Source organism: Poromitra crassiceps (genome assembly GCF_964638095.1).
Source record: "Poromitra crassiceps genome assembly, chromosome: 1".
NCBI lineage: Eukaryota > Metazoa > Chordata > Actinopteri > Beryciformes > Melamphaidae > Poromitra > Poromitra crassiceps.
This window is the reverse complement of record NC_139623.1, coordinates 105,730,531-105,745,188: the sequence shown is the minus strand read 5'-3', so window position 1 is coordinate 105,745,188 and position 14,658 is coordinate 105,730,531. Positions and strand designations below refer to the sequence as shown.

At 40.5% G+C, this 14,658-nt stretch overlaps 1 protein-coding gene across 1 annotated transcript; it reads left to right on the top strand.

Moving 5' to 3' along the window:
* The first annotated feature begins 2,548 nt into the window (after positions 1 to 2,548).
* Positions 2,549 to 10,275, top strand: zfpl1 (zinc finger protein-like 1). Its single transcript, XM_083650103.1, has 8 exons — positions 2,549 to 2,682; positions 3,980 to 4,092; positions 4,203 to 4,314; positions 4,457 to 4,650; positions 7,886 to 7,964; positions 8,060 to 8,254; positions 8,817 to 8,940; positions 9,062 to 10,275. Exons 2-8 carry the CDS (start codon positions 3,991 to 3,993, stop codon positions 9,246 to 9,248), a joined length of 993 nt encoding a protein of 330 aa, XP_083506229.1. The 5' UTR covers positions 2,549 to 2,682; positions 3,980 to 3,990; the 3' UTR covers positions 9,249 to 10,275.
* The last annotated feature ends 4,383 nt before the right edge of the window (positions 10,276 to 14,658 follow it).

Below are 14,658 nucleotides of genomic sequence, written 5' to 3'. Positions count from 1 at the left end.
GATATTGAACTTGAACTGTCTTGATGGTTCATTTAAGTGAAAGTAAAGGCTTGAGGTGAGTCAGGAGTGAAAGTGACGTTGGCCCGGCCGACCGATACCACGCCACCCCCACCCCTACAGACACCCCCCCCACATTAACACCTGAAGCGCCAGCTCATATGACATTAACACCCCCAAGGTGCCAGCTCATAAGACATTAACACCCCAAGGTGCCAGCTCATAAGACATTAACACCCCCAAGGTGCCAGCTCATATGACATTAACACCCCCAAGGTGCCAGCTCATATGACATTAACACCCCCAAGGTGCCAGCTCATATGACATTAACACCCCCAAGGTGCCAGCTCATAAGACATTAACCCCCAAGGAGCCAGCTCATAAGACATTAACCCCCAAGGTGCCAGCTCATAAGACATTAACCCCCGAGGAGGCAGCTCATAAGACATTAACCCCCGAGGTGCCAGATCATATGACATTAACCCCTGAGGTGCCAGCTCATAAGACATTAACCCCCAAGGTGCCAGCTCATATGAAATTAACCCCTGAGGCGCCAGCTCATAAGACATTAACCCCCGAGGAGGCAGCTCATAAGACATTAACCCCCGAGGTGCCAGCTCATATGACATTAACCCCTGAGGTGCCAGCTCATAAGACATTAACCCCCGAGGCGCCAGCTCATAAGACATTAACCCCCGAGGCGCCAGCTCATAAGACATTAACCCCTGAGGTGCCAGCTCATAAGACATTAACCCCCGAGGCACCAGCTCATAAGACATTAACCCCCGAGGCGCCAGCTCATAAGACATTAACCCCTGAGGCGCCAGCTCATAAGACATTAACCCCCGAGGCGCCAGCTCATACAACATTAACCCCAAAGGTGCCAGCTCATAACACATTAAGACATTACGAGGAGGCAGCTCATATGACATTAACCCCCGAGGAGCCAGCTCATAAGACATTAACCCCGGAGGCGCCAGCTCATACAACTTTAACCCTTACTACTCTCAGCCAGACTTCTAACAAACTCCAAGAAACAAGAGACCATATCACACCCATCCTCGCTTCTCTCCACTGGCTACCTGTTAGGTTTAGATGTGATTTTAAGATTTTACTGATTACGTTTAAAGCCCTACATGGCCTTGCTCCTACCTACATTTTAAATGTATTAGTTCCTCTGGTCTGACCCTCCTGAATGTTCCAAAAGCCTGCCTTGTTACAAAGGGAGACCGGGCATTTGCTGTTAGAGCCCCGCAGCTATGGAACTCCCTTCCTGAGGTCATCAGGCTAGCAAAATCACTAAGATGACTTACTTATTACTTACTATGCCTCTGGTCTGAAGGTCTTCTTAGGCCCAATGAGTGCACTGGGCCCAGGTGCACCCAATCAGCCTAACGACCCCTGATACCAGGCTCTTGTAAAACGGGGCCAGCAGAGTGGGATGGTCGTCACACTTTTAGATGTTTTATTACAGAAAGTGTATGAAATCCACGACCAAAATAGTCATACATTCTGTCATTGTGTTACTTGGTTGGAATTCTAGCGAAAATAAATTATTTACCCTTTTACTTGGAACCTCCTGGAACCCCTGGGGGTCCCCGGACCTCACTTTGAGAACCACTGGAGTGGATTATCTTTTCTAAAGGTGACAAGAGACAAGAGAGTGCTACAGTATGCTGGAGATCCAGCTTATTAGGTCATTTCCTATGCAGGTGTCTAGTGCTATAGGCCAATTGATCTCAATGTAGGAGTCCCGGAGGGGGTTCCAGGGGGGTCCTCAGCAAATTGATGAATGTCATTTGGAAGAAGTTAAGACACTTAGATAATGTAGAAGAAAACATATTTGCATTGTAGTTTCACTGTTTTCTCTCTAGTCAATATCAATCTAACAATAAAAAAAATATCTTCTGATTTGAGTCCGAGAGACAAAATATCGGCCTAGACTCTGAGATCTGAGATTTTGGATAACATTGTCAAATTGAGAGAGATGCAGGTTGTTGGTCTGGATGGTGAACTGAAGGACTCCTTATTTATTGCCTTAGTTTGGTCATAATAAATTGTAAAATGGACACAGAAGTGAAGTAGCTAAGATCTTCAGAGTAATTCATACATATGGCAGCGCTTGCCATGCAGTTAGATGAAGTCACCATGACACATAAAAGAAAGACGAGAAGTCCCACCTCCGGTTCAGTAAGTGGTGACACACATTATAGTGATATTAGGATCCGCTTTTAAATACAGAGAAGAAGAAGTCAAGCTCAAAATGGTGGCACGTGTCAGTCGGTTCTTAGCTAGGTTGTTGATGCAAGTAGACACAGCACATATTTAATACACGTTATTTATAATATTGTTTCTGTTCTTGTTGTTCTTTACCTTTAATAGTCTGGTGAAAATAAAAAAGGATCTGCAAAAGCTCAGCTGTGACTGTGGCGTGAGACAGCTCAGGAAAAGACACTCCGGTACAGTAGATGGCGTTGTGTTGTTCTGCGAACCAGGAAAACAATAACGTTTGAAGAAGATGAATAAGCGGAAGAGACGTGGCATATAAACAGAAAGTAGCTGCCAGCTAGCAGCCAACTTTATTATCAATCATCTTTCTGTGTGTGAATTTGATAACGAAGGATAAATGACAGTCGCTCAACATCACCTGAAAAGGAGGGGAATTGTTTAAATTTGGTGTGACAGGTAACATAACGTTATTATTATTATCGCAAGGACTAACGTTAACGTTAATAAGTTGACTTGACCAGCTAACGTTAGCTACCGTAGCAGCACCAGTTAACCAAGCTAGCACTGGCCAACGTTAGCTGAGAATATTGAGCTATCCTGTCAAAACAAGACAGGCGGATTTGTACAGGAAAGGTGGGGTGTCTGAAGTGAGACTGGAAAACTGACTGACCACAACCACACGCTTTTATATGTCAGGATCGCAAATATATTTCTTCTAACGTTAACTATCTATAGCTAAACAATATGCCAGAACCAAAGAAAGCTTGAACAGCATAAAGTATAACGCTGTTAGCTAAACCACGTGAACACATCGCATTGATAGCAACTGGATCAATTAGCCCTAAACTAGACAAACAACATGCTAGCAGACCATGTTACATCACAGTTCATCATGTAACGTGATGACAGTCTGCTGGGAACATTAACATAATAATAGTTATAATTCATATCTCAATGGCTGGGAATGATGAAGGATATATAGGCTATCTCCTGTATGAGCGCATGCACATAAGCCTAACTAGTACAACAAACCTCAATGTTAGACAGTTACATTTAAACTGCATGTTGTTAACAGGTGTACATCTCAGTGGCTGTTTCCTTTTATGCCATTGTGCGCCAGAGCTACACTAATCTAGTTATATTACATCTGAGATAATAGAAAAGGGGGAGAGTCCACAGACATAAGCCTAGGAATATTAGTAGATGTAAATGATAGGCAAACCCATAACTATATGATTTTGACCGCCTCCTCTCTATCCACTCAGTGTGTGTATACAGTATGTGTGATGATTTGATCGACACAAGAGTAGAGTACAGCGCACAAACACCCTTGTTGTGGTCAACCTCTTAATTTAGGTTTTGGATATCAGTAGACCGAAGAAGCTCAATACACTCAGGGTTTTCACGAGGGAAACTTCAGTACTCTGTAAAAAAAAAAGGGGGGGGGGAAAGACTGACCTATTCATCGGTTATCAGTGGCTGCATTGTGATTACAAAACATAGTCATGCAGAAGAAGAACATTGCCCTCACACAAATGGGCTTATCACAAACCTTTTAGAGATGACAAGTGCTTTCTCTCCTAGAAAAAAGAAGACGCACTCTCCTGGTTCAGTTGACGGTTATATTTTAATTTATAATGGCTATTGTTCACACTAAACGGGGACAGGCTATAGTCCAGAACAATGTGGACCGAAATCCACCATCTGTAGAATGTTAAACAAACCTCTATTCCTGTGTTTATCCTCAACACAGCGCTGCTGGCTATGGGTCTCTGCAAGTGTCCCAAGAGGAAGGTGACCAATTTGTTCTGTTTTGAACATCGTGTAAATGTGTGTGAGCATTGCCTTGTCTCCAACCATAACAAGGTTAGTAGCTTGCAAGGAATACATGTAATATGTTGGCATATAGTGCATAAAACAAACAAGGAATATGTTGTGATCTTATTGAAATGATGTTTCTTTTTTCCATTCTTTAGTGTATTGTACAGTCATATTTGCAATGGCTTCAGGACAGCGATTACAACCCTAACTGCACTCTGTGTAATAATCTGCTGACTGCTCAAGACACTGTCAGATTGATCTGCTACGGTAAGATGACCAACTTTCTACTTTGAAACTCATTGGGAATCTATGCTCACCTGTGTCAAACAAATCCTCTGTTGTTTAACCACAAAGTAAAAAATTGAATGACCTGAAAGTCTTTCTCTCCCCTCTTTCAACCCCTCCACAGATGTCTTCCACTGGGCCTGTCTTAATAATCTGGCAGCCCGGTTGCCGCTCCATACGGCTCCGGCGGGATACCAGTGTCCCACCTGTCAGGGCCCAGTGTTTCCCCCCTCCAACCTGGCCAGCCCAATTGCTGATGTGTTGAAGGAGCAGCTGTCATCTGTTAACTGGGCCAGAGCTGGTTTAGGCCTGCCACTGGTAAGGGCCTGTCATTGCTAAAGACCTCCTTTGGTGACCTCACCGACAATTTTCAAACACGTTTTGAAAGCATATTAACATAAATCACAGGTTGATAAGCCATAATAACAGCTGAACTCAAGTAAAATGGCTAGGCCTGCACGATATGAGGAGAATCGGCGATGTGCGATAAATAGGGGTGCTCCGATCACGTTTTTTTTTATTGCCGATCGCCTATGGGAAATATCTGCCCAACCGATCATCGACCGATCACCGATTACCGATCACCGATATATAAACTCATCAAAAAAAGTTCGGAAACATTATTTCGGACGATTATTTCTCCCCTTTAATAATACCAATTGATATTGTATTTTATATCGTTGGAAAGTCTGATTAGTCACCTTTACAACGGGGTACAACTTGTAAGGATTGTGCATTCATGGAATGAGCAACACAGCTAAACGTGTGGGTAGCACCCCAAAAAAATGTGCCAAAATCTCCTGCAATATTCTTCTGTTGGGAGTCACTCTTGTTTTGAGTTGCTTGGTGGATTGGATGACTGATCCCACAGTGATAAGGAAAAAACAACACATATTGGCCATTTTTACACTTTATTCATTTGACACTGTCAGGGACCTCAGTAGCGTGTGGAAGATCCATACGCAGCCACAACAGCTTGGCACCGCAAATTAGTTGCCAATCAGGTGCCAGTCACACACCTGTGACTGTGCCAGGTGACTGTGGCCAGGTGTGTGCCAGTCAGACACCTGCCAGCACTTGAAGCTCAAAACAAGAGTGAATACCAACAGAAGAATATTGCAAGAGATTAGCAATTCTTTGGGGGGCGATACGCACATGTTTAGCTGTGTTCCTCATTCCACGAATGCACGACAAGTTGTACCCCGTCGTAAAGGTGACTAATCAGGCTTTGCAACGATATAAAATACAATACAAATTGGTATTATTAAAGGGGAGAAATAATCGACCAAAATAACATTTCCGAACTTTTTTTGGGGAGTTTATATATTTTTTTTTAAGCAGCTATAGCAATCTAACAGTTTCCATTTGACATATAGGTCTACATTTCATGCATCAAATTGAAAGTGCAGCACATTTTCTTTTTTTCTACATCAATATTTTATATTGTGTAGGCTAAAGGAAACTGCCAACATGATTATTTGTGTGTGAGATAATTGGAGCACAAGACTGTGTTGAACTAAATGTCTAGAAGAATGTAGAATATAGTTAAGTTTATAAAGGAACAAAAATATTCCACTTCGGCATTTCCATGTTACCAGTTCAATGCAGTTCAGTTCACTCAACAAAAATACTCCATTCCAGGATTTCCCTGTTACACAAGCAACATAAGTTCGACCCAAGGAAACTATTTTAGAGATTTATAAGCTAACGCGGCTAAAGCTAACCGGAGCTATTAACGTTATGAGGGTACATGCAAATATGGATCAAACACGGACTTAACACCACGCAAATGCCTCGGTAGGCGGGAGGACTGGAGGTAACTTCTCTCTGCTCAAGTCACCGACTGATTTGTGTGATTCAAAGACTCAAGGGGCGTGTTGACAGTCTGGTGCGGTGTGGAGGTGGTGAGTAAACACTGACGAAAGCAAAGCGTGTGATTTGTAACACAATGATATAAACGTTAGAGCACACTATGAAAGTTAAACGATAGACTGATTGAAGACATGAAAATGTTTTTTTTACACCAATTAACTCTGTGGAGAAATGTGCTGCCTCATGTTTCTCATGTGCAGCATGATCGGCTATGCAATCGGTAACAATAAAGTAATATCTGCAATCAGCCGATCGCATATTTGAGGTCAAAATCGGCCCATACAGATTGCGTGCCGATCGATCGGAGCACCTCTAGCGATAACATTGTTCAATATAGCGATGACGATACGATTTGCGATAAATAAACAAATATTAAAGTATGCATATTAGCTATACAGTTCCTATGTCTTTCTGCTTTAATAATGCTAACATAGACCCCAAACATAGCCTATGCCCACTGAATAAAGAAATGAAATAGACACTGACTCTAGCTGAAACTACACACAGCGTGTTTGGGCTTTGGCAGAGGGGCGGAGCGCACTGTTGCAAGGGAAAGGTGTACGCTGGATTTACAACACAAGACAAAATGATCCGATGCTGAGTGGGAATGCATGACGCATGTAAATAAAACCACTTTTGTTATTCATTGCGTTTCAGGCAGTCTTTGCGATGTGTTTATTGTGCATGTTCATATTGCGATGATGATGAAAATACGATTAATTGTGCAGCCCTACTAGAGATGCACATTATATGTGCTGGACTTTGTGTCTAGACAAGGGAGAAAAGCAAACAAACAAACAAAACAAAAACATGAAATTGATCAGTTTCAGAAGAGGTTTAGAAATGTAAGATAAGAGAACAGAAAACCTTTAGCTTTTTCAGAATCCCATTTTTGCCTCCATAGATAATACAGAGATCATTTGCTCTGCTCTGCTATTTCTACTCTACTAATTGCCTTTACAAAGCAGCCTGCTTGTGTCTGATGGTGTCAGTGTCACATGAATATGCTGGTGTTTGAATATGACCAATTTCAAACGCACATTTTATGCAATCATTGAGCACATAATTCTATTCAGCATGCATAGATGTCACATCACAAGGCATAGAAGATGTATTCTATTTTGAGTAAAGTGGTATTAAATATTTAGTAATACAGCAAACTTGCCAACCAGTACCATGTATACAACTTGAATTTAGAGTATGCTGGTATGTGTTGTCACTGCATTAAAATATGCAAACGAAGCCTTGACTACTGTTGGTGAACAATTTAATCACAGTTCTAATTATTCCAAGAACCCTTCTCCATTTTAGCCTCCCCATCAGCTTATGCGTATGCAAGTTCTCTGAGGCGGCGAGATAGCGACCCACGTGGAGTGAAAGTAAATATTGGAGTAAAGTGCAGAACAAACATGAATGTGTGATGGGTGAAGTAAAGCACACCAATGTTTATTAACTTTGTTTGAATCTTACTATTGACATGCTATTGTTTACTAGTATAACAATGGTTCAGCGCAAACTTGAGAGATACAGTATATACACATATACTGTATACAGCAGGCTGTGATTTGGGGGGGGCGTCAAAGATGACTTTCCCTTTCAAATTTCTGGTTTTATTGAGCTGGGGAAAACAAATTTATATCCAGAGATATGTATAAATGATATGATGATTTCTGACTGACAGATTGAAGAGCCTATTGGGGCCCTTGAGGAGACGACAACAAATGATGTCACTGATTATACTGATTGGTCAACATTTGATGGTGAGTCGCAATGTTTAATTTCCTTCCACTATGTACAGCGAGGTGTTTGTCATAATCAGATACTCAACATCTGTTTCCTCTCTTCCTTGCCACAGCACGAGAACAAAGTGAAACTTACCCCAGCCAATCTTATAACTCCAACCTCAGCCCAGAACAGCCTGCTGCTGCTGCACCTCCAACGCCGGAAGATCACGCAGGTCCCCGTAACAATGGGGATCCGGTTATGCAGGATCACTCTGTGATGAACTTTACTGCTCCTTCTACCCGTGACACAGTCACAATGCACACAGGTACAGGCTCTAGGGGTGTGGCGATTAATCGTTTTTTAGATGCATCGCGATGAGTCACGTGACGATTAAAATCGATTCACAATGTTCGATTATCGATTTGCAATTTTTTTTGCTTTATTTGCAAAAAATACGGTATTTCGCCCGGAAAGCAGTTCCTTAACTGTAAAACGAGACCAAAACCGAAGTACTGGAAACTGGAATCACTGAAGAAAGCATGCAGGGTGGCTGTAACATGTGATGCGTGGACTTCAGTCGCAACTGAAGATAATGGAGGTATATTTGTTTGTTTACTTTAATTAATGGATACTGACAAATATACCTTGCCTAAAAAAAATCCTGTTTGGTGAAAAAGATGCATCGAAAATCGTGATTAATCGTAATAATCGTTTAATAATCGAATCGTAGCACCCTTAATCGTAATCGAATCGAATCGTGAGGTGCCTAAGGTGGCACACCCCTAACAGGAACGCAATCTGCTCTCATTGCTGACTTTTAAAGTGTGTGTGTATGTATGCGTGCGTGTGATATTAACACGATTTTTCTATTATTGATATTCTCCCAGCATCATCGCCAAGAAAGATCTATGACACACGGGACATTGCTCACAGCTCTGTCACACAGATTGACTTTGATGACGACAAGTACCGGCGACGACCGGCACTAAGCTGGTTTGCTCAAATTCTCAAGTTAGTATCATCATTTGTCATTATATTACAACTCTTTTGTATTGTTACTTTGTCCATCAACCTAAATCAATATATAAATACCACAATGTGAGTTCCTCCGATTTCTTTTCTCTCTCTCCAGAAACCGCACAGGTGGAAAGAGGACCTCTCTGTCCTGGAAACAGCGGGTCTTCATGCTTCTCCTGGTCGGAGGTCTGGGATTCTTTACACTGATTATAATTATGGCTAAACTCGGACGTGCCTCAGCCGGCTCAGACCCAAACCTAGATCCTCTTCTTAACCCCAACATCCGTGTGGGGAAAAACTGAAAACAAGCATCTCTTTTTTTGTTTTTGTTTGTTTGAGTGTTACACAACGTAGGCCTGTGTAGAATCAGCTGACGTGGGACTTTTCCCTAACGTGGTGGGGCCAACAGAGGGAGCCGTTACCCAACTTGAAGGGAGAGGAGAATGGGATGCTGCACCTTTAAGGATGGAGGCAAACTTTGCCTCCATTCAGTTCCAACAGGCAGTAGGTGCAGGCTCAGGCTCTTTACAGGGCTTGGAAAACCATCTCTCGCCGGATTCAGGGGGTTTCCGTTTGGTAGGGGCGTACCTTTGATTCCAGCAAAGCTACCTGCAAACTAGGAATTCAGAAAGTGCCCGTGTGATGGTGCTTGTATTGGAAGGCTTTCTGCGGTTGTTCTGAATATCTACTGATAACAAGGGTCATTATTCATATTTGCAAAACCCAGCTAACGTTTGTCAGGGATTTTTGTAAGTGAATGATTTTCATTTATTTATCTGAACTCCAATAGTATCAAAATCAACAGTCTTAATTTACCCAAAAAATTGCTTGCTGGTAAAAATATGAGTAATGTATGGTTGGCAGTAGCGTTCACTCATTTTGTACGGTTCTAAACTGAGTCCTCTTGGGAAGAGTGACTTTTCTCAGTAAACTGGAGTATAGTTGGAGTGCAGTTTCTCCCCTCCCAGGTACCTGAGCAGGCACAAGGACATAGGGTTGACCCTTTTGGAATGGTAAATCAATTATCCACCACACATAATTAATACATAACTATTTATGGGTGTTTGCATTACTTATTAAATTTCCTACTTATGCAGTGCATTGCTTTTAGAGTTGCCATAGATACTGTATGTACATTTTCATCATTTTTGACTGTTCATTAAATGGGAAAACTACAGAATTTTGGTATGTAAATGTTTTCAATGGAAAGCTCACTTATTGAACATTCTCTGCTGCTGTGTAGGCTCTATAGTCAGCATCCAGAGTGAAGAGTTTGTCTAGCCAGCAAGTCAGAATTTCCAATCCTGTGTGTAGCACCAATGAGAGTATTATATATATATATATTTTTTTTTTAAGTTAATATGATTTAGTCACTTAACCAAGGGACATTTTCTGGGGATAAAAGTACAATTTATGAAAAAAGATATTGCTCACTTGATCCATTACTTAATTCTCATGAAACCAGATTAATCTTGATGTTGGTACAGATCTGTAGTATTGACTTTCCAGGGAGCAAGTAGATCATGTTCAAATTCTTAAATCATGAGTCATTTACCTTTAAATAACATCCCACAACATGCAGAGCCAATGTTCTGTGCACAATGCAATCCTCTTTGTAATAGATAGCTCTCTGTTCATACAATAAGGTTGTAGCCCCGCCCACTTGACCCAGTTGTGTCACGACTTCCTGTTCAAAACACCTTTGCTTGGTCACTAGTAGTACTGTCCTGTCACAGGAAGTGTAAACACAATAGGAAGTAACTGGCTGACCCCTGTGTTGGAATATAAGGTGAATAACTGTCCTGTAAATTGTTGTGATCCTTGTTAAAGCAGTAATGAATCCAACTTGCTCGGTCATGAATCAGTTAAATGAGGAGAGAAACTGGAAAGGTGAAAGCAGGTATGTTGGCACTCTGTCTCAGTGTGGTGATGATACAGTAGGAGTGTATGCATTGTCACTAGTCTGTACACATGTCTATGTATGTAATGGGGTTATGTGTTCCTTATTATAAATCAACATTTAATCCTTGGGCAAATCAGTACCTTCGAAGATAATGCAGTTTGTTCCTTATTTCAAATGGTGGCAGGTTAATTTTTTTTATTTTTATTTTGGCAAATTGCATCCAAATCAGACCAGGATTCACTAACAACCACATGTTGCTGCAAATAAGAGCTCAGATTTAGTCACAGTAGTTCTGGGGTTCATGATCAAAAGGCAATATTAAGATTTATTAAGGTTGCTTAATGCAAATTTCACAGTGATGGGGACATTCATCAAAATGAGATTATGGCAGTTGTGACCTGTATGCACCCATCTTTCTATTAACACCGTGAATGGCAAAACATTTCAAGGTGGTCCAACTTTCATGATGACTGCCAGTGCCAGGGCAATTTGTTATTCAGTACTAATCACTTTTGCGAAAGGCTTCTCCTACTTGCAAATTCATTGGATAGAAGTGGGACACTTGCATACAAGGTCAGGCACTTGACATGTTTCCATTTAATCCTTTACTTTGTATTGGAAAGCGAAAGTAGTTCAGATTAGGTGGTCTGGAAGGCGTCCTGAAGCTTGTCCAATAAGCAATTCCAGACTCCAATAATGCATGCTAAGCTCCATCACAGTACACATAAATATGAGGAAGAATGGCATGGGTCTAGTGCATTCTATTTTTCATAAGGAAGGATGTAATGCAAGTCATATCCCAAAAGTGAACTAACAAAATAGTATTGAATGAATTTATTTGATTTGAGAATTGATAAATATGAATTGGCATCCAAGATGCCATCCAGTGTTAAATATTACTGAGTGAAATGTATGAAAGAAGCATGTGGGCATAAGCCTCAGTGGGAAATGTTGGACCTGATGCCTTTGAATCAGAATCAGAATCAGAATCACTTTATTCGCCAAATGCATCACAAGGATACAGGAATTCATTCTGGCATAACAGCACAGATCAAACATGACAAAAAAACACAGACAGCACACACGTCAAAAACACACTCAGGACATGATAAAAACTATACGTGGTCCAGACGATGATTCAGATGAACTCAACCATCCATTAGGCTCACCATGATTTAATCATCTTATAACATAACACGTATGCTGCAGAGATAGAAATTAAACTATTTAAAAATAGTAGGCCTATAATCATTACATTTTAATTCATTTATTTTACAAATGGTAGGCTACAGGTGAAATGTGACAAGAAGCAAAAACATTTAGGTGTGTGTCACTGGCACATATTAATTCAACATTTCTGATTCTCATTCTAATCTGTGATACTCAGATACTTGTGTATTTTGAAAGATATTTTCCAATCAAAAATGTTATAATTCAACCTTGAATGAACCTTAAACTTCAACCTTAACATCATGTAGGACTCTTATGTTCCATCTGCAACATGCTGAAGACCGAGTGGGTGAAAGTGCAGGCAAACATGACCATTAGATATTAAAACAGATGGACTGTAGTGCTGAACCATGCTGCGCAGATCCACTGCGCCCCCTGGTGGATTATGGAGAGCAATTTCATTCAAAACACCACCCTAACCAAGTACCCCTCACTGCAGTGTGGCGGCCTAGGCCTTTCAAAATGACAAACAATTAAACCTGTACTGTAGGCCTTATAGTTCTCTCCCTGTCTTTCTCCCCTCTGCTCTCCATGTTTCTTTGTGCGTGTGTGTAAGTCCGTGCACATGTGGATTAGACCTTTGGAGTGTGTGCCAACCAGCCCCGCTCACATTTGACCCAATGTGATGACTTTTTAGCCAGCTAACCACTTATCATATACAATCTTACATCAACATGCAGCATTCCTATGTCTATTAACTAGAAGTAACACATTTCCAATTACGCCAACAGTTTTATAATAGTTTAGTCCACAGATTATATATATTTTTAATTTGTAGTATGTGGTATCTCACATCAGATGTAGATAGCCTACTGGTTTTATGTCCACTAATATGTCACGTGTACGTGTGTGAGTGTGTGTGCTAATTTTCCATTCTCTTTGGTGAACAGTTACATCAGTCTAGGGATGACATGTGGATCTGAGCCATATTACATTGATTGAGGGAAAGCTGCTGGGGGCGATGATTATAGATGCAACAAAATTACAACATGGGTCTAGCTTACTTACTCTACATGTAGGCTAGCACATCTGTGTCTGTGGTTTGTATCGTCTTATCATTTTCTTCACATACTGTATCAAAACTCTAAGTCAGTATACAGTGATTTAATATAAATCATGTTTTCTTGTTATGTGTAATTGCTCTTGTCATCCTATTGAAATTCAATGCATTTCTCAGTTACGTTGTGTTCACTGTGAGTTATTAGAGTGCCCATTGCACTGACATAATAGGGACATCCTGGTCAATAACCTGCCATGTTGTAGTTAATGTGCATAAGCACCGCACTCATGGCAAACAAAATGAAAAAAAAAATGTGAAAAATTAACTTTAGCAATTAATTGTTGGCATGTGGAGGAAATTAATTGTGCTGTTAACAGTTTTATTTCACAGTTTCACAAGGATATTGTCAGACAATTATTTTAACAGAACAACTATAATAGTCATTCCAGGAAATTTGTTAATTTTGCTGTGTACCCCATGAAGTTTGTAGATCTAAAGACTGTCAGCCTTTGATTCTGACTTTAATTTAATTGATATTTTAGATATTTAATTGACAATAGCAGATGTTTCAGCTAAGCATATTGGGGCAAATTAACTTAAGTATTTGATTATATTCTTAACATTGGTGCCTAATCCTTTTGAACACATCATAATCATTGATGTAGCAAACCAGCAAACCAGATTTGCTGGTTTGCTACTTTCTGAGGCTATATTTGCAAACAATACAGCCTCTTGCAAAACAAAGCATCACAATGGGAGTTCAGTTAGCTGTAACATGGTCTCTGTCATATGGTGCAATAAAATAAATGGATGGTTCTATGATTGACAAGTTGAAAGCAATTACCCATTCAATGTCATACTATATTATACTTTGCTGTGGCACACTGCTGAAAGGACCCTTGTATAAATTCCAAAATTGTTGGGGGAGTGTTAGATTCAGATTCATACTTTATAGTCCTCCTTAGAGGAAATTTGTTTTCACAGTCTGCACAGTACATCAGTATTTCTGGCTGGTCCAGTAGCTTAGATCCTAGACATGAACTCATCCATAGTCATCCCAGTGTATTCACTGTAACAAAGTACTGTAGAGCATCTTCAAACAAAAGTGCCATTGAGATAGGTTAACAGCCGATAGGTTAACTGTGCCTGGCTGAGCCACATGTAATGGGCAAGCTGACTTAATATAAGTCCAGTGTGCAATAACTGCAATTTGACACGTAATGTACATCACTTACTCTACTTTATTTTTGCTTACTTTATACTTACTCTACTTTATTTTTGCTTTATTCTTGCTTACTTTATCGGATTTTACTACTGTTTTATTTTATGCTATGTTGTGTTCTGAGTGCGAGCTACTGTAACCTGTCCCAATTTCCCCCCGGGGATCATTAAAGTCTTTCTGATTCTGATTCTGATTCTGATTCTGATTCTGATACATTAATAAACTCTGGCAAGCCCAAATCCAAACTCTTGAGAGAGGGAAGATGCAAGAAAAAAAAATTACACTTTTTTTTTGCATCATATCAGAAGTGCAAATTATTGTTTCCTCAGCTTCTGTGAATGAGATTTGAATGAACTA